At 36.8% G+C, this 21,618-nt stretch overlaps 1 protein-coding gene across 1 annotated transcript; it reads right to left on the bottom strand.

The window, feature by feature from the left end:
• Positions 1-3,181: 3,181 nt before the first annotated feature.
• On the bottom strand, positions 3,182-3,833 carry LOC149934363 (uncharacterized). The gene is made up of 2 exons (XM_090153428.1): positions 3,714-3,833; positions 3,182-3,613 (listed from the first exon to the last, which is right to left on the bottom strand). The coding sequence occupies exons 1-2, from the start codon at positions 3,831-3,833 to the stop codon at positions 3,182-3,184; spliced, it is 552 nt and encodes a 183-aa protein (XP_090009554.1).
• Between the last annotated feature and the right edge of the window lie 17,785 nt (positions 3,834-21,618).

Genomic DNA, 21,618 nt, shown 5'->3' with positions numbered 1-21,618 from the left:
AAATACCTGCTTCTCCAAAGATGCGCTTAGCTAAACATTCTCAGTTCCATGCTACCTAAGCCTACCTTCGATACAAACTTATACTTCTTCCGCTAAGCCTATCGTTTCAATTCCCACGACAGCAGCAATAACTCGTATTGCAGTTTTTCGGCAAAATTCACTTTACAAATGATAATAAAAATGTCGGGAAATTTTAACCGGAAATTGGGAATTCCAAAAAAGTAATACGTCACACTAAAGCAGCCCTTCAATTGGCCAAGCAAGAGGGGAAAGAAGAGGGAAATCAGTGAGCTCTCGTCCAATGGTAGGGCCGAAGCAAGATAGGCGTTCCCTTCTTACTTGCGGGGTCATGCAAAATACGGCTGATCCTGTTTATAAAGAATCCTTGATGATACCAATCTCCGCAGTTCTCGCATTGTATGCTATTCAACCCCTCTTCTTTGTATCCCCACACGGTTTACAAATGGGGGGAGGCGATGGAAGGGTCTCGTCCACCGATAGCGGTGGGGTACTGGGGTAGTGACGGGTGTTTTTCTCGGATTTATGCGGGGGAGGGGGGAGGGATGGGGGAGGGTGGGCATAATTGTTAAACCAAAGACTATGAAAGGTTTCAAAGGGACATCCCGCGTGAGTGATTTCGGAATAAAATAAACTCACCGTGAGATGGCGCCGCTGGTTTAAAAATTGGGGGCAAACCAAAGACAAGTCAACAAAGAGCAGTAACAACTTCTCTAAAGGTGGATAGGAATACGCGCACGTGATAATATTCCACATGGTAAGGGTAAACAAACTAAAGTGCAATGGAGGAGCCAGGAAATCAAGGAAATGAAGAAATTTACAATGGTAATACAATTTAACAATACAATGATGAAATATTAATACCATTATATAAGAATTTATCTAATTCGATGTTTTAGGTTTGTCGGATGAAGATTTAAGCCTTGCTTTAGGAGAAAATCATATTGAAAATGAATTGGAGGGAAATACTACATTGAAGAGTTCTGATAATCTGGCTCAAATATATATGCATAATGTGTACAGATGAATTGAAGAAGTAGGATTAATTTAACAATATACGTATACTTTATTCTGATAATAACTAATTTGATTTAAATTTAGTAAGAAAAAAAGCAAGAAAAAGAAAGAAGTTGTACAGACAATCCAAAGTAAATGTTTTATCTATCTGTTAGTTGTTAAGAAGGATAAATAGTATTTCTCTCTTAGGAGGAGTATTTGAACCATTAGCTGAGCTATTTCTAGCCAAATGCTTGGACCAAGCTAAAAAAACATTGGACAAAAGCTTCCATGCTGACGAGTACAGAGATTCGCTTCTAGAATGGGTGTCCCAAATAACAACGGAAGACATGAAATATTGGAAAGATATTTTGATGAACCAGTTAACGGAGCTTCAACACAATAGCTACTGGAATAAAGTCAATCTACTGAGGGACAGAAATGAAATTGAATGTTTTATTTTAACATTGGATCACTTGAACGTTAGAAATTTTAAGAATTACAAATTTAAGCATTGTTTAACTGTATATTGAAATTTACCGAAGGATTTTATTATTACTTTCAAGGCTAAGGAAGTTGCTATTCGAATAATTTTGGATTAAATATTTAATAGCTTTATATCATTCAAACTTACGAACAATGCAACCTTGGACAATAACAATATCGCACACAAAGAAAATCCAGACGTTTATAATTATGTTATTGTGACTGTTTTAAGGAAATTAATAAAACATTCAACTGACGGAATAAACCTGGAAAAAGTTATGGAATTTAGCTCTCTGGTACCTTCAACTCAATTAGACGACAAATGGGCTCAAATTCAGGACAGAGGAGAGCTACTGTATTACTCCGCAAGATCCCACAATTTTTTTAATGTGCTGATGGACAAAATCAATCCGTTCTACAGCGGAAATTGCACTGAAAATAAAAAAGATGGTGCTATGTAAAGTGTTTTAGAAGATAAACAGGTAATGGCTCAGTGGGAATATTTTGTAGTTGGAGGTGGTCTATCAGAGAAGAAGGCGACGATTCTCCTAAAATTAATCGTAACTAACTACACTGCAATACTGAAGGCAACGGGGAGAGGAAGAAATTGATGAACAATTTCAAACAACGGAAAAGGAGTAAAATGAATTCTTCAAGAGCTACCACAAAGAACACCAGATTAAGGAAAGCTCTGGCTGAAAATTTTTCGATTAATATCTAAGCTTATTATGATAAAAATACAAGCAGATTATGACAACAAAATGTAATGATTTTGACATACATACGATTCAAAGTTCCTAAAAATAAATGTTCCTTTTAAAATGTGAGTTTTGGGTCGTCCATCTTTACATTATAGTCTTTGTTTACATCACAGTTCAATTTGTCGGAATCATCACAAAAATGTTCATTAATGGTTAATTGTTCAGTGTTTTCCCCGGTGATTTGTCCGAATAATTTTATTTTCGATTTGGCATTCCTAATTTAGATAATATTTCCTATCGAAGTAGAAAACTGATCCAAATTTGGATCCGTTGCCGTTCCATTTGATTGCCGATGCGTGCAAAATTCATGTTCGAGGACGTCCTGGTTAAAGTGCCTTGTGAAGACAAACTTCGCTCCTTTTTCTAATAAAAAGGGAATAATCTCTAATATTGAATTCGTAGTTTGCACTAAACCAGTATACGTTTCCCTCATTAGAAACATTTCCGTCTTTTGCGCTGAGGTTGAATGTGGTAAGTTATCAACTTGGTTCTTCCAATTTTCCAAGTAGGGTAAAAATACATCTGTCAACCACTTGAATCTCTTATCATTGGGTGACTTGAATAGGTTCAATTTTACGGTTTCTGGTGGGATAGCCTTCTAAACAGTTCCTAGTATTCATGATGTCAAACCAAGAGTTGAAAATATCAACAAATTTAATGGTTTCTTGCAGTTCATTCAGTTTATCTTCGTACATTTCTTCATTGCTGTATTAGTGTTGTAAGGCATTGAATATTGACTGCGAGAGGACCTGTGTGGCATAGTTCACACGTATCTTACTGAATGGTGAGAGATTAATATGGTCGTAGGTTAGTTTGTGCAGTTTACGAAGATTTCCAGTTCTGCATTGTTCTATGTGAAAGATTTCCACAAATGTTTTCCACAAAATATATTGCCCATTAATAAAGAGCTTTCGTAACTTTCAATAGTCAGTACTGCTAAAAACACAGTTTCGTACAGTTTTCAGGAGATGAGGTACTTCGAAAATAAAGTAAATTGGCCTTTCATCTATTGCGTAAGGATTTTCGCATTTGTAATTGAACTCCTTTGAACCATTGGTATTAAAGAACTTGCGATTTGTTGCTGCTCCATCGCCTACAATACATATTATCTTGAATCCTGACATTTCAAGTCTTTTTACAGCTTCCCAAACAATGTTATCCAGAATTTCTGATGTTAGAGAATTAGTAGCGAAATGAGCTATGGGAAACTTTAAATTTGAAGTAGCGCCTCTAATCATTAGCATTAAGGCGTGTGAAGCTAAGGGCTTCTCCGTTGTCATTAAGTCTTCAATTTTAGCAATGTTTACGAAAGTGTCATTTAATTTGGTATAGCCAATGATGTCTCCATTCCCCTTTTTGTACACAAGGTCTTGTTTAATTTTTATCTCATCCAATAACAAGCAAAAAAAAACGCTTGTGCAAAGGCAACGACTGAGGTTGTATTTCATTTACCAGATCTTGAAAAACCTTATCGTGGAAACCAGGACTGACTTTAAATTCTGCACAATGGCGAAGCAAAGTACTGCGTGATGGAAGTTGCAAAGTTTCGGTTTTTCTTAAATCGTTATACATTGCTCTAGATTTCCTATACGTATATAGGCACCATTGAATGACTAATGGGTCCCATCGTCGTTGACTTGGATGAACATCCTTTAACATTTTTAACTGAGTTTGTAGGAAAAGATCGGAAAATTTATTCGTTCGGCCACCTCTTTCAGCGTGCTTCTCTAGCTCATTTATCAGAACGTCATGATCATATACATCCAAGCTCTTCCCTTCATCTCTATTCTGGACTTAAATTGTTTTTCTAGTGATAGTACTTGTTTTTCTAATCTTCTATTGTCCTGCAACGTTTGCTTTAAATTCTCGACAAGCTCCAGCTTATTCATATTGCTAATTCTTATTTTCTTTGTGGCAGGTTCTTCGTTAATTTCTTCAACTCGTTGCTTAGACAACATTTTTCTGAATGTTCCATTAACGCTTAAACATTTCTGGCAAGTACTTCCTTCTGATAATAAACTGCAACTATTATGACGGAGAAGTTATGTATACGGACATAAATGCATTACTTTAGCATTCATTCTTTCGTAGAGATCGATGTACTTTCTATTGGAGTTTCCCTTACAAATTTGGTACTCTTCAATCATAGATAAAATGTTGATCAACTCTTCACTCGATCCTATATAGCTTGGTAAATTATTTAAAAGTGGATGATTAATTTGTAACTTTCCTAATACTTCAATACTGTAGAAAAATTGTTTGTCAATAATCACGGTCAAGGCAGTAGTTTTCACAATAGAATTTACATGGAAGATCTTTAACAAGCGAATTTCGTGTGCAGGAAATGTTAGGTACCAGTTAATCGGAAGTTTAAAGTTAAATAGTTGCAATGCACTTTCCCTGTAGTTTGAAGGATGCAAGGAGTAGTTATGATCATAATCATCACTTATTTCTGTATCACCAAAGACTATGGTATCACTGATTCTTCACAATCACTGACACTATTTCGTATGTTGATATAGGAACCCACGTTCAAGTCATTTAAATCCAGACTATCTTGTTGTTTATTATATTTGATGGTTCCAAAGCATTCCCTTCTTGGTCTGTCTTCTAATCCAATGTCCGCAAGGTTCGGGTATTCCTCAGTTGGTCCTTGGCCTCCGTGAAAATGTTTGGAACACACAAACGTATTGTAAGTAACATTTTCTACTCCAAAACCAGGGTGATTTAGTCATTTAATCCAATTCAAACACTTTTTTGGATCCTTCTTGAATTTAGGGAATGGGATGAAGTAAATGTCTTTCATATGATCTTTTACACCTTATGCGTACGCAGGTTTTGTTTCTTGGCAGTGTTTATAGTTTATAGTTATAAATAAGCTCTAAATGTTGTATAAAAATTTGAATTGTATTATGTAAATAATAACTATTGAAAAACTATCTAATCGACAAGCGTATGAACATTTCTAACCAACCTTTCATAGTGTTTGATCTAACCCTAACGTCTTTCATAATAATGACACGGAAAACCTCGTGGCGCATGCGCGAAATCTTACTTCAAGAAAAATCTACTATTCGCGCTGCAGTTTGCCCCGAATTTATCTCCGAGACTGATCGTAATAAAGCGGAAGGCAGGGAGAGGCTCACGCGGGATGTCCCTGTGAAACCTTTCATAGTCTTTGGTTGCAGTGGCGGCCGGTGGCTAATTAAATTGAAGTTTTGACTCCAGTTTTCAGAGTAAGCGTTCAAGTATGAAAAGTGATAAATTGTAAATAAATGTTCATTTACGAAGGAAAAATTCGAGATGAGTAAAAAAATATCTAACGTTTTCCAAAGAGTTTTTTTGGGAAAGGGGGGTGTGGGAAATTGTGGGAATTTCGCTTGGCGAAAGTTGGAAACACTGAACGCTAGCCTTTAGACGGGTTGCGTTCTCCTTGTGTAGGTGGTGTGTTTATTGCTCTTAGGTTGCTATTGCTCTGCCAAATTTTCTATCGCTGGTTGTCGCTAAAAATAAACATTTTCCGAACAAAGACCTCCAAGCGCCATAGTTAGTTGCGACTCTTTGGTCCTTTGTTTTTAATTACTTATTGCGAGTTAAAATAAGTTACAAAAATGGGTCCCAAACCTAAGCCTAAAGAGGAAATTGATAAAATATTACAAGCTGTATCTAAATTTAAAGATCAAATTTATCATCACCAGAGTATTACAGGAAAATCATTTCAAGTATGGCATGATTTAAGCACCGAACTGGGTGGTATTATGACGAGACTCGCCTTGTACACGTTTGTTATGAAAAAGGTGAAAGCCAAGGACGTTGATTTGAGTGAAGCCCTGGGAATTAATCTTCAAAGTGATGAAGATAGCTCTAGCTGCTCATCTCAAAAATCTCAAGAAAGCGAAACATCAGTTGCAAGTTTGGAAAACGCTTCGAAGGATGATGACTAATAGGGTTCGTTTCCAATTAAACATATCAGGGGATGATTATTCAACAATGGCACCGAAGGAAATTGCTTACCGTTGCAGAGCCTTTCATAGTCTTTGGTGAAACGAACAGAGAATTTACACAAGCAAGGCTTAGCAGAGTGATTATTTTAAAAGTCAAATAACGTAAGAAATAAGCAACTTGCCTGAAAATAAGGACTGCCAGTGGAATGAGCCACCCCTGAGTCGATAACCGAATGGGGAATGAGGAAAACATAATCTAGTTAACGGTAAGCGCGAAATGGCAGGAGCAAGAAAGAAAGCGACCGACCGACATTTAAAACAAGGTGAAAATAATTTCGCTGCGGTGACGCACGTTGTCGTTAACCTTAACAGATAACTATTTGGAAATTGGAACTCTTAAAAAAACATAGTTTTTCAAGAAAAGGCAAAGGACATAAACAAAGGTAAGCGACATTATTATTTTGTGTCGTGCAAACCAAAGGATGTGTACGAAATATTTTATATTTCTAAAATTAACCACGGCCAAGGTTTAAAACAACTGCACTAATAAATATTAAAACATAATTAATGTAAAATGTGATAAAACCGGGTACCTGACGACGAATTCAATTAGGTGTGGACAAGAATTTTGCCTAATACATGTTGTATAGCAATTAAATTTGGTAAATTTGACTGCATTGGATAAAGTTGACTAAATATGGTAAATTTTAGAACATTGGACAAAGTTTTTTAACTTCGGTTAAACGAGCTAATTTGGGTGAAACGTAATTTAAAAAAAATATAATTAAGATGAAAATTTTGAATCTCGGGGTGATCTTGTCTGCGATATTTTAGGAAATGGTTATATATAATTAGTATTTTTTTATATAATGAATTTACTGTTGTTTAGCGGTGCATAATTAATTATATTGCTAATATGTAAAGTTTAAAGTGAGAAAAAAGCTTAAAATGTAAGAAACAGATTAGAAAAACAAGGGCTAATTACTTATGTTGAATCATAGTAATGGATTCTCCATTATCAAGGTTTGTATTAGATAGTTCTCTATAATTTTAAAATAATGTGCGTTAATTTTATTTTATTTTTTCAATTGCAGTTATAATCTTAATATTAGCAGTATTAATATTGATGATGTCAATAATGAAATTACAAATACAGATGCTAATACCATGTTGGATTTTTGCGAAACAACTGTAAATAACTTTCCAAGTACAAGGTTGGTATTATTAGAGAGGTTAAGCTGGTTGTAGAAATGAGTAAATTAAATTTGTATAATAGCGCACATTTGGACAGTCTGCACTCCACATTCTGCATACTCCTTCTACAATGGGCTTAATCTGTAAAAATATATTGTTATCTTTGAGGAATATATCAACTTTATTTTCTATTTTAGTTCAACTACCATTAGCCTTTTAAATGAAATCAACTATGAAAACAATTTTTCAGAACTTGAACTTCCTTGGTAATTGGACAAAACAGATGAAAAATTTCCCGACAGTCTTTAATGAAGAATCAATTAAGCTCCATTTTCTAGACACAAAGCGACTAAGCATTTCCAAAATGGGTACAAAATGTTCAAGGCCAGTATAAAGTGACGAAAGTTCTATTGAGCACTAGTGACGGAATAGAAGATACCCATATTCAATTCGTATTTTTAAAATGTAAAGTACACTCTGTTCAAAAAGTCTTTGCCCGTGGGAGATTTCGAACATTTTCGCCCGTCATTTCTTGTATAGTTGCATCAAGTTGAAGCGGACATCGGTAGTAGATAAATAAAATGTTTAGCTACAAATTGGCCAAAATAATTTTCTGGATAGACTTATAATTTGGCCTATTTTGGCCTAAAAGAGGGGGTGTCAACTTTTTTATTTTTGATCTCAGGTCATTTTAAACCCGATTTTCGTGTTCTCCGGGATTGATTTATATTTAGAAAGTGTTGGAATTATTCAAATCGACGCATTGGTTCAAAAGATATTAACAAAGACGTTTTCACAGAAATTGAGAAATATCTAAAAATCTCACCAATCCATTTAAAATAATATATGTTGACGGGTTTTGTCGCCATCTATAGTTCCTAGAAGTAATATTTTTTGTTTAATTCTAAATATGTAACAAATTGAAGGTTAACATAAATATTTTCAGGCGTCGCCCCTGTTCGTTTCTCAAATGAGCACATGAAAACATTTATTATTTTAAATGGCTTGGTGAGATGTTTAGATATTTCTCAATTTCTGTGAAAACTTCTTTGGTTAATATCTTTTGAACCAATGCGTCGATTTGAATAATTGCAACACTTTCTAAATATAAATCAACCCAGGAGAACACGAAAATCGGGTTTAAAATGACCTGAGATCAAAAATAAAAAAGTTGACACCCCCTCTTTTAGGCCAAAATAGGCCAAATTATAAGTCTATTCAGAAAATGATTTTGGCCAATTTGTAGCTAAACATTTTATTAATCTATTACCGATGTCCGCTTCGACTTGATGCAACTATACAAGAAATGACGGGCGAAAATGTTCGAAATCTCCCACGGGCAAAGACTTTTTGAACAGAGTGTACAAGCGTCGATGACGTAAATATGATGTAGGGATGAGTCGTCCATGTCTACAAAAACATTGTAGAAGTTATCGTATTGTTAATGTTTATTATATTTATGATTTGTAAATTAGATGTTGGGATATCGGTGCACCCTGAAGTAGGATTTTATTTTATTAGTCTGTTTAAATATACAGGGTCTTTTTTTTTGCTCGGAAAAGTGTTTTTTTTCAAAAACTATTTATAGTACCGATTTCAAATTTGGAAGGTGAATTCTCTATACCGGGGGACATCAGTTTGAGAAATTTGAGCGTTTTCGGTAATGTTTTTCACCAATTTTGAAAAATTATTTTTCGACCACTAGGTGCGAGATAAAAAATTTCTATTATAAAGTTGTAGGCCGTCATCGAAAACCCTTAAAAATTGTTCACTCGACGAAAAACAATTTATTTATCAGTGAAAATTCGAGCTTGAAAAATTTACAAGTTGGTGAAGCCAAATTACGATTGTTTGAAACGATAATTGAAACCGAATTACCTAATCCAGTTGAAACTTTGGTTAAAAAAACGACCGGATTTAAAAAACACGAGGCTATAGGTCAATCCTAAACATGCATTGGGTATTTAAAGGAAAACTTTGGGAGATTATTATCAGTGTTTGATAATATTTCGAACAATGCCTCGTTATTCAGTAGCTGAGCGTACCGAGATAGTTGCCATTTACTATGGAGGAGCAGCGCAAAACCTTAGAAGAGTGACTGAAATCTTCGCAGAAAGACATTCAAATGGAGCACCATCTGTAAATACAGTAAGACGAGCAATTCACGATTTCAATCAATTTGGTAACTTGCAACCTAGGTTTCGCGGATTGGGTCAACCGGATTTAGACTTCGAGAACAATGTACTCGCGTACTTTGTGGCATATCCTCGTCACAGTTGCGCTAACGCCGCTGCTGATTTGGGTTGTTCTGCAAATCGTGTGTGGAAAATTCTTCGTAAGAATCGCTATCACCCATACAGAGCTACGCTCCACCAAGGACTAATTGACGGAGACCATCAAAGACGTTATGAATTTAGCAACTGGTTACTAAATGCTGTCCAAGAAGATAGACAATTTTTGCGTCATGTTTTGTTCTCCGACGAAGCGTCATTTTCTAGAGATGGGCCCTTTAATCATCAAAACAGCCATCTTTGGTCTGACATCAACCCACATTGGGGTTTTGAATATCATCACCAGGTTCAATTTGAACGGGTCAATGTTTGGGTTGGACTTGTTGGAAACCGTTTGATTGGTCCCTTTTTCCTGCCGACGAACCTCAACGGCCAAAGGTATTTACATTTTCTACAGAACGAACTGAGTGACGCAATCGACGACCTTCCATTGGCTGAAAGACGTCAGTTGTGGTTTCAGCAAGATGGCGCCCCTCCGCATTTTTCCCGGCAAGTAACTGAGCACCTCAACAACGAGTTTCCTGAAAGGTGGATAGGGAGAAATGGTCCAGTGCATTGGCCAGCAAGGTCACCTGACCTAACACCGCTGGATTATTTTCTCTGGGGATTCGTTAAAGCAAAGGTATAGGCCACGCCCATTGAAACTAGGGAGGAACTCATTAGACGAATAATCAGTGCTTGCCGAGACGCCACACCAGAAATGGTAGAGAAAGCGTTTGAGAACTTAATTGTCCGCGCACAAACCTGTGTTGCAGCCAATGGTGATATTATTGAAAATGTTTTGTAAAAATTTATGTGAATAAAATATCTGCATTTAAAAACCAAACGTGTACATTTTTTCAAGTGTGAAAACTCTACTACGTTTGTATTAGACTTGTTCCCTTTTCAATTATCGTTTCAAACAATCGTAATTTGGCTTCACCAACTTGTAAATTTTTCAAGCTCGAATTTTCACTGATAAATAAGTTGTTTTTCGTCGAGTGAACAATTTTTAAGGGTTTTCGATGACGGCCTACAACTTTATAATAGAATTTTTTTATCTCGCACCTAGTGGTCGAAAAATAATTTTTCAAAATTGGTGAAAAACATTACCGAAAACGCTCAAATTTCTCAAACTGATGTCCCCCGGTATAGAGAATTGACCTTCCAAATTTGAAATCGGTACTATAAATAGTTTTTGAAAAAAAACACTTTTCCGAGCAAAAAAAAAGACCCTGTATAACAGTTGTCTTCAAAATTAAATGTTTCATGGCAACATTCATAATTGTTTTATTATTTCATACCCACAGATACCATTTTATATTTTGTTGAATAACTAATATCGCGTGACTCAATTGCGAAAGCCTGGCGAAACCGGAAGTATAGATGTAGCGTGGAGTGGGCTTTTCAAAGTTATAGTCGATTATATATAATTAATATAGCGTTATAGCCTACGACGCAATATATTTGGTCCCATACTCGCGCGCTACATACTACACTGTGTCATACCTAAAAGTATAACGGTGTTCACGGCAGTGTGGGTCTGTCGCAATTTATCAGTAGTGGTAAACTTACACGTGGAAATACAGTCACACGAGAAACAAAAATGAAATAAACAAATAATGGCGTTCAGGGTCGTATTCTCTAGAGGACAAAGCGAGGGACAAAGTGTGGAGCCTCCAAACATCGCCGAAAGCGGGGCCTCCGGTTACTTCAACTTGAGGCGTAGCAGCACCTTATTTGGAAAAAATAGCGTTTTCTTTTTCTTCCCCCGTCGACCCGCGGCCCTTGTTGTAAAATTATGCTGTAAATGTATTATATTCGACTTAATATTAGAATTAACACAAAAAAATTGAAAATACCCAAAAATAAAAATTAATAACCAAAATGATTATTTTCGCCAAATAAAATTTTATAACGATCAAAATTTTTAATTTCAATTTTCTTTTATTTGTTTTTTTTATCAATTTAATTTTAATTTGAAGCAAATTAATTGTAAGCCATTATATTCTACATAAAAAATCGTATTGTTTTTAAAGTAACAAAAGTTAAGTTTAGCTCCTGTTAAACTTTGAACTTGCTACCGTTTCGATTATTCACCAAATTTCTTAAATAAAAGAATATATAGGGGCTCTTCTGGTAGAAAACTTTTATTAGGCGACTTCAATGTTAATCTTTTTAAATATAATAATACCTGAATGCAGTTATTGGATTATTTCAAAGCAACAAATTCACTGCCCAACTAGGGTCACGGACGAAACAAGTACACTAGCCGACCACTGCCATAGTAACTTTAAATCTCCGACCACTATCCCATTCACGTTTCAAATGATAAAATAACCACTCCTAAAAGTCTTAAATAAAATACAAACTACTCTAAAGGCCCGTTTTCATGAGAGCGATTTGCGAGAAAAAAACCAGCGATTTGCGAGAGATATGTTCAAAATTCGCGCGCGAAAATTTCTTCTGTTTTTATGATCACGATATTTTGAAGCGGGGTGAGAAAAACCTCCGAGTAAGACGATTCTACGGAAAATCGCTTTCTTCTAACCAGAGTAGACTTTTTCTCGTCTCGCTGGGCTATATTGGGGAAACGTTGTTCACTTGTTTCAAACGCTTCAGCCAATGAAAGTTCACCAACATAAATCGAAAGGTGTTGCGTCACGTTGTACAAAGAATATATTATTTGAGTTGTGTTTATTTTGATTCCACAGTTTTTTCTCGTTTTTCGTTGATCGTGTTTTCTTTAATTTGGAAAGTACTGCTTATATTGAACCAACCAAAGCATTTACAAAAAATAACTATTAAAAAAAAATAAAAATTAAGCAAAACGGGCAGAAATTGAAAAAGATGTCAAATACATTTCCGTACACACAATCCCGCTGATGTGTTCCTCACAGTCCGAATAAAACATTCACCCTGTATCAAAATTCGCACCAGAAAATGCCCAACACCGTAAATAATCAAGCCCGATATAAAAAATTCACCTATATCAAAATAAGCTCCAGAAAGTCTCCAAAAAAGCAAATAATCACAGTCCGATATAAACATTTACCCGGTATCAAAAGTCGCACCAGAAAGCGTCTAACACAGTAAATAATCACAGTTCGAATAAAACATTCAGCCCTGTCCCAGATTTCAAAAACCACAGTCCGATATAAAACATTCACCCTGTCCCAGATTTCAAAAATCACAGTCCAAATAAAACATTAACCCCTGTGATTTCAAAAACCACAGTCCAAATAAAACATTCACCCCTGTCCCAGGTTTCAAAATCACAGTCCGAATAAAACATTCACCAGAAAATGTCTAACACAGTAAATAATCAAACCCGATATAAAACATTCACCCTGTATCAAAATTAGCACCAGAATTTCGATTAAGTCTACAACATAGTAAATAATCACAGCCCGATATAAAACATTCAACTTGTGCAATAAAATCGAATCAAAAAAATTTAACTTGAAAGAAAAAATTCATTACAACGCCCTTCTGCTTCACCAACAACCACCGTGTATAGCAAAAACAAAAATAGTAGAAAACGTGAACTTTAGAACGGATAAAATAATTAACAGGAACACGGGAAATAAATAAGAGTCTAGTAACACCTAATTGATACCTCTTTAAAAGTTATCTTGTTTATCTTGGGTGTTGCGGGAAATTCAATGAAATTTGGATTCTGTCCCATTGGAAAGTGCAAATGACCATCTTCTTCTTTTTCAATTTCAAAATTGTTAACAGTGGCAGCTAGGTTTTAATAGTCCTCATCGATTGGCATATTAGGTGTTTTTTGTAACGCAAACGGTTTAAGAGTAATAACGCGAAATACGTTCAAATTTTAATCGCCAAGAAGCGTGGGGGTCCACTAAATTGGGCCAATGACCAACTTCTTAGCACCCGATTCAAAAATAATTGGCTATGGCGACGAGGGTTTTCTAAGTCTAATCGACCGACGTATCGTTTGATTTTGTATTGCAAATGGTTCGAGAGTAATCGAACAAACGGTGGCGGCGGACTACACTGTACGAGAACCTAATACACTACAATTCCTATATACATAGGGATTGTGTGTAAAACAAGACGTACGACGGTCAGAATACACACAATCCTTCTAATGTGTTAAGTTTGTTTGAGTTATTCACAGCAACCTGCAACGCCGGTATCACAATCAAAATATATCCACGGTCACACATATATACAAATTTACACTTATTTGTTACTTCTAGTCATACTTTGAAAGCATCGAAGATTCCTTCGATCAGTGTCACTCTTATTTTTTACTTCTGATAACACTTATTTGTTACTACTAGTCAGCCGTTGAGTGTCACACTTATTTCTTCTGGTTATACGACAAAGACTAGTTCGATCAGTTTCACACTTATTTGTTACTTCGGATCACTTTTATTTGTTACTTCTGATCACACTTGTTTGTTACTTCTGATCACACTTATTTGTTACTTCTGATCACACTTATTTGTTACTTCTGATCACACTTATTTGTTACTTCTGATCACACTTACTTGTTACGTTGAGTGTCACCCTTATTACTTCTGGTCAAGTCGAAGACTAGGTAGATCAGTGTCATACTTAATTGTTACTTCTGGTCATACGTTGAAAGCGCGGCTCACTCTGAACGGCCTTGAAAAACGCCTGAGGGAAACGGGCGCGTAGACCTCTATAAACACGCGGATTTACAATGTTGGAAATTGCGGGGGTCCGTATACGCTGCCTAAAAAACCTTACTTAGAAATACATTTAAGGAACGTTTTTGTAATTCTAGGTGATATGTAAACCACAGCTATTCAAAAATATAACTTTCATGAAAATCGGACTTAAATTAAGGAACTGTATGTAGATTTTTAATCGAAAATATAAAAACATGAAAATTGGGGTCCCGTTAATTACCCTGAAAACTATACTTAAATTTAATATTTACTTATATAACCGAAGTTGTAGGTCCGCTGAATCCTAACCTATCCTATAAATTTGTTTTAACGTTATCGGACTTAAAGGCCTAGGATTTCTTCTGCCTGTTTTCCTGTAAGTTTACTTCCCACCGCGCAAATATCCTGGTGGTAGGCCAACGTGTTGTGCGTTTGGCTAACCACCAGGATATTTGCGCGGCGGGAAGAAAACTTCAAGGAAAACAGGCAGAAGAAAACCTAGGCCTTTAATTTTAATGAAAATATCTACAACATAGAGCAAAATCACCGAAAATAGTAAATTGGGCAAATGCCCAACTTCTTGGGCTCCGATTTGAAAACTTTATGAAAGGCTATCAATGGTAATGTATGTACATTCGAACGAGATATAATTGACTCTTCTAGTTATAACCGTTGAAGAAGTATGCGCGACACGGCGCCATCGGCGGAATCGGCAACGGCTACACTGTACTAGAGACTAATACACACAAATCCTTAGGATTGTGTGTAAAAAGGAAAAATTACTTAATTTTTCGGAAATATGGGACAAAATGTGTGACAATTATGGAAATAGGGAGCTTGTGTGAGGTTATTTAAAAGAAATGTATGAAACAGGTAATTAAAATGAAATTACTATATTATTACAGAATAAATTTAAGTGATAAGAAAAGTTATTTATTTAAACTTTATTACATTTTGATTATCAGATAGATATAAAACACGTGGTTATTTTGTTCGGCAAGTTTGGTTGTTTACGTTTACTCGAAGGCGCGCTAAACACACGCGTTCATCCATTGCCAAGGTGTAAAGGTAATCCCCCCGATGGTTTTCGTATAACGAATATGAAACATTCCGCATGGAAAGGTCTAACTAACGTCATTCTGCCAATAAAAATAGCGATATAAGTGTCTTACTACTCCTAAATAATTTAGAAAACATGGTTCAAAGGCGATATGTGATGACATTTCTAGTGTCCATTGGAGTTGGTGTGCTCTACTGTCTCAGAAATAGCCTTAATATTGGAATAATCGCGATGGTCAAGTATCGGGTTACCAACGAAACGACCATTAGCGGAACGCAATGCAGTTACGCTGGAAATGTTACTAATGAGAGCCAAATGCTAATAAAACAGGTATGATTTTGAATTTGATAGAATTTTATAAATATCAATTTTACATTAAAAACTGCCTTTTTTGTGTTCATTAAATTCAAAATCTAAAAGTATGTTACTGGAAAATAACCTGTTTCGTTTTTGTTAAAGGTTTACCATGATCGGTTTATTTTAGTCACTCACGATTTAAATCGAGACATAAATCATATGATTTTTCTGGAACATCATTCATTTAAATTACATAATGCAGTTCAATAGAGCAATAAAAATGACAAAACATTGGTTCGAAAATATTTTAATTCAAAGCAAATAAACTACGATATTGAATAGTATAACCTGAAATTAGGATTACATTTAGTTTTAGAAAATATAACCGATAGCAGCAAATTAAATAAACAATACAACAGAAAAAAGCCATTATTTATTTGAAAAATAAAAAACTTAATGAATTTGAAAGGAACGATTAAAATACTAAAACGATTGATTTTATGTCAATTAAAAAAGGACGTTGCTTGTGGTAATTTTCTTCGTGATAGAAGAGAGGGATCAATGGTTAAATTATCTTAGAGTTATCACAATTTAGGTGCTATGAACACAAGCCAATGCACAAAAACTAACATGTTTATTAAGATTTGCAGGCTCGTCTACATTTTTAAATCGTACTACTATTTGCTGTAATTTCTTTCGCTTTTTTACTTTGAAAGTCTTACGCTAGGGAAGGTGTAGTGGGTTAAGACTATTTCACGTGGTTTAAAGGAGAACAATAAGCCCGTTTAGCTTCGTCAGGCTTTACAAGGAGAGAAAGCGAAACAAAAGAATGGACTTTGGGACGTTACAAACCGTCTCCTCTCTGTCGCCTTGGTCTCGTAGCCTCTCTTCTCCCCTCGCGAGAAGATCTCAGTAAATTTTAGCGTTCTCGTTATTGGGTGGGAGTGAAAATATATTATGGGCTTGCCTATCTTATTAAATTAATTCGACGAGGATTACTTCACAATTCCCTTCGGTCCATTTAGGAAGGGCCTTTCGATTGGGACGATAGAGTGCAAAGCTTGGTCTTAAGTTCCTTCTATTACGGATACGTGGCCAGCAACTTCTTCGGTGGCCATCTGGCGGAACGGTTCGGAGGAAAGATCATCTTTGGACTGGGAGTAATTATACCATCCGTTTTGACCATAATAAGTCCACCAATAATTCATTTTGGATATCAGTATTTCATCGCACTTCGAGTTATAACAGGTATATTTGAGGTAAGAGTTTACTTTTATTTTAGTTTTTTTTAAATGTATTAACATTTTTAAGCTCTTTCAACAATTTTCCGCTGTAGGGTGTCACCTTACCAGCGCAGCACACTCTGAACTCTAAGTGGTTTCCAAAAAGCGAGAGTGCTTTCTTATATTCGTTTACGGTCGCCGGTGGACGATTGGGCAACGTTGTGGCTACACCGGTCACTGCTTTGCTCTCATCTACCAGTTTGGGGTGGCCGTCGGCTTTCTATTTTTTCGGTTGGTATAAAACTTTTTGTATTTCGCGAGGTTACTTCCGAAGGTGAACATAAGTTTATAATTTAGATTTGATGGTATAAGTATCGCTGTATACCAATAAAATGAGGTCGTGAATTTTTCGCAAAACCGCACTTACATTTACCCAGTGTATTTTTTCTCTTAAAGATGTAAAATACACTTATTTCGCCGTGTGGGGATATGCAGGGCCGTGCAGGGTCAAAATCCCCGGGATGCGGCGAAACTACGCGCACAAGTATTGCCTTCTTACAATACATTAAATGTTTCGGAAAATTGACATATTTAAGTGTTGTTGTTAATTTTTTGATAAAAGTACTTTTGAAATCCTCTAGAACTGTGAGCAAGAGTACAATAGGGCATAAAGATAAATTTTGCTTGAGACAGCTCCATGCTGAGATATTTCGGTCCCTCCGGTGTCATTTATGTCATCGCGGGCTAATGCTATTCTTAGGTTCTTGAATGTTTTCAAGGTATTACATCCGATTTTTATGAACATTTTGCTTTATTTATTCTAGGTGCTTTGGGAGTCATCTTTTCCATTTTCTGGTTTTTAATAATTAAAGAGAGTCCTGCAGACGACAAAAATATTACTTTGGATGAACTCTTAACAATTACCAAAAGTCAAGGTGATGGAAAAATAATAAAAGTAAGTATACGATAGCACTTTATTTTCGTAACAAAATTCATGACTTTAAAACAGCGAGTTTCCAAATTAATTTTTTAATTAATTATTTATGCAACTCACACCTTGGCTCCACACCAGGGCCTGATGATTAGTCAGTGTACACTCTGGATGAAATGATTCCTGAAATCATTCTATTATCACTCCGTAATCATCCTGTTATCACTCCGCTGTATTAGTTCCGTAATTTCTGTAATCATTCGCTTCTTACGTTATCAGTGTACAGGAAAAAGGGAAGTTGCTAGGCTCTCAACTTCACGTCAATAATTGCCTTCAAATTGAATGTTTAGAGCGTTCCTTTATGATGATAAGGTCCCCGACCTTTAGGTTAGGCTTCATATTGGCCCACTTCGGACGCTGTTGTAGGCGTGAGAGATATTCATTACTCCATCGTCTCCATAAATGTTGCAGGATATGTTGCCCAACTTGCCACCTGGAAAGTCAGTTGGTGGGCGTCGTGGTAAAATCTGCTTCTGGGATGGATGTTAGTGGATCTCCAATTAGAAAGTGTCCTGGAGTAAGGACAGATAAACTGGTGGGGACAGAACTAAAGGGTGTTAGTGGTTGAGAGTTTAAACAAGCTTCGATTTGGCATAGAAGAGTGTTCTTCAAACGTCAGATTTGTTGATCCAACGACTCTTTTTACGTAAAATTTTACTGATTTTACTCCAGCTTCCTACAGGCCCCCAAAATGTGATGTAGCGGGTGGATTAAAGTGCCACGATATTCCTTCGTCTGCGCACCAATGAGTCACCTTTTCATTGTGGGTCATAGTGGTCATGAATTTTGAAAAGTCCTTCTTTTCACGGTCGGCGCCAATGAAATTTGTACCGCAGTCGCTGAATATGTCAGTCAGTTTTGTCTTAGGGACAAAAATCTTTTAAGTGCCACTAGAAATGCATCAGTAGTCATTTCGCTGACTACCTCTAGCCCTGCTGGAGAAACAGACGAAAACAGCGATGTACGCTTTAAACATCTTGTGTCCCCTTCCTTTTTTGACTCGTAAAAGGAACGGTCCAGCGTAACCAACTCCACTTTTTAAGAACGCTCTAGATGGGTTAACTCTTGGTGGAGGTAAATCTCGCATTAGTTGTTTTACGTTTCAATCTTGTTGGCGCACGCAACGAGCGCATTTCCGTATGTGAATAGCTGCGCGGATACCAACAATCCAATAATTCATTTGTAGTATTGCCATACGTAACTGAGATCCCCCATGAAAGTTCTTCTCGTGTTCATGTTTGATAAGATTTGTACGATGATTTTCTTAAATAAAATAATGGGATTTATTTGATTACCGGGAAGCTTCGTGTGTCGTAAGCGACCACCGATGAGCAGAATTCCATCTTGATCCAGAAACGGATTTAATGAAAGAATTTGACTCTAGCTTCTGAGTGGTTTGTTCTTTTCTGAATTTCTACCAAGTATTTCTCGAATTGAACTACTTTAACCCACTGATTCAAGGCATCAGACAACTCTTCTTTTGTCAAAGGTCCTGTTCGTGTCGTATCTGGAATACCTTGCTCCTTCCTACGTTGCGCCGCGTTTTTTAAGTTATATTTGTAACGGAGAATGTACGCAGTGACGTATTAGTGGTTTTAGCTTGGACTTGGATTGAAGTAACGAGCTGTCAAGGTAGCAATGAAAAACCGTGTGTTTAACCTTTTTATCTTCCATTAAACACTCCTCGGGTTCAAGTTTAAGAGAAAGCTGGTCGATAGGTGAGTCCATTTTCAGCCAATTTGGTCCATTCCACCAAAGATGGTTGTCCCGAAGTTTCAATACAGATATACTTCTTGAGGCACAGTCGGACGGATTTGACAGTCGTTGTACATGATGCCACTCGATTGTAGGAAAAGTAGAGTAAATCTCTGATACTCTGTTGGAGACAAAGGTTTTCCATCTTTGGGGTGGTGATGATAACCACGCTAAGACAATAGTCGAATCCGTCCAGCCATTTACGTCTTGTATATCGACCTTCAAGGACTCTTGATTTACTTCATTAATCTTGTCAATAAAAGCGCTCCACACAGTTCGAGTCTGGGAACTGATTCCAATTTTAACGGAGCGACTCGGCTTTTTGATGCGATGAGTTGGACTTGCGCTTTGCCGTTGATATCTATGCTTTTTAGATAAACCGCGAAATCGAATTAGGAGTGGAACGAGGTCGTCTTGGAGCTTGGGTCCAACGAGGAGAATGTCGCTAAGAGAGACGCCGGTGGACGATAAAGCGGAGCCGTCGAAAACAGTTCTCAAGCTTGTGATTAAACTTGTTTCGTTAATTACCGAATGATGTGGTAGGTTGTATGTGCCTTTACTTCTTTTTACCTCGCCAGACGGAATGGGTTCTATGTGACCCAGCCATAAATTAGTGATATTTATCTCATCTATAGCCTCATCTTTGTCGAGTTAGAGTTCTACGCATTGTAATCGTCGAATGGCTGCTGTTCTTGAGTCTCCTACTACGTCTGTATTGACTGTGAATGGTAATCGTACAATGTATCGTCCTTTCTGGTCTCTTGAATTGGTTTGATTGAAGATTTTTTCGTATTCGAGTTCTGTTGGTGACAGAACGGCAGATGTTGTTATTACTTCATTATCCCAAAATCGCTGAACTTGTTCTTAAATTGAGGAGGACCATTTGGGTTCGAGCTCGAAAAACGTTCTCAATACACTTTTCCTTTTCTTACAACAAAGAAAACTAGGGGGCTTGAGAGCGCCCGAGGAGGAATATTGCCCCACGCGTGGAAACAAGAGACATCGAGCGAGGCGCCCCATGTCACCTGACATTGATTGGGCTTGGCCTATCGAACAAGAGTCCAGGGAAATTCAATGACGTAGGCAGATAATCCCTCCACGAATGCTCTCTTACAATACAATAGAGGGGCAAAGATACAAATTTCCACCACCTTTTACATTATATAGTTTCCCAATATTTTAGAAATTATTATTAACTTTAAGCTGTAAAACGAGATAATGTTCTACACTCCCCTCAAAATTGGCATGGAATGTTAATTTTTAGACAATTTAAATTTGCTCGTTTTTATCCACTGGTATTTCTATAGGAAAGAGGAGTGAAATGGGGCGCTTGATGAGGGTTCCGTTCGCGAGGCGTACCATACACCACCTAACTCTACCGTCGCGACTCGGCTTGGCTTCTGTTACGACAGCTTAGCGCCACATGTGTTTCGGTTTTTTCTCTTCGTGTACCAACACGACGTCTCCTTCTTTAATGATTGATTTGCGTTTTGACGGTAAAACATGATGGGCATTTCCCAGCTCTAGCAAATATTCAAACTTCTCCGCAATCCACCAAGGTCAATGTTCTACAGATGTAGGGTACCACCACGGCGAGTAATTCTATTCGTTCTACGTTAGCATCCCTCGAGTTTTGAAGGATTAACTTTACAATTTTGCTTCTGACAGTCGTTGGTTTCTGATTTCCAAAATTTTAAATCTCCACGTCCTCCTCTCAGTAAATGGGCAATTTCAGGTGTCTAGATATTTCTTCGGTAACGAAGGTTCCTTGACTACCGTTATCTAACAAACAGCGTACGATTTGGTTGCGTCCGGTATTTGGATTATCCACTCTTGCCTTAGCTGTTTGCAGTAAAACGGTTTTATGTAATCCAACCACTCCCGACGCGACCTTGATCCTAGATTCGTTATTGTCTCTGTTCCTTTGATCCGGGGCGCTCCTCTGAGTCCTCTCTGAAG

This window comes from Leiobunum rupestre, chromosome 7 (genome assembly GCF_980474605.1).
Source record: "Leiobunum rupestre chromosome 7, qqLeiRupe1.1.hap1, whole genome shotgun sequence".
In the NCBI taxonomy this organism is placed as follows: Eukaryota; Metazoa; Arthropoda; class Arachnida; order Opiliones; family Sclerosomatidae; genus Leiobunum; species Leiobunum rupestre.
The sequence above is the reverse complement of the archived record's forward strand: the minus strand, read 5'-3'. Positions and strand labels throughout refer to the sequence as shown.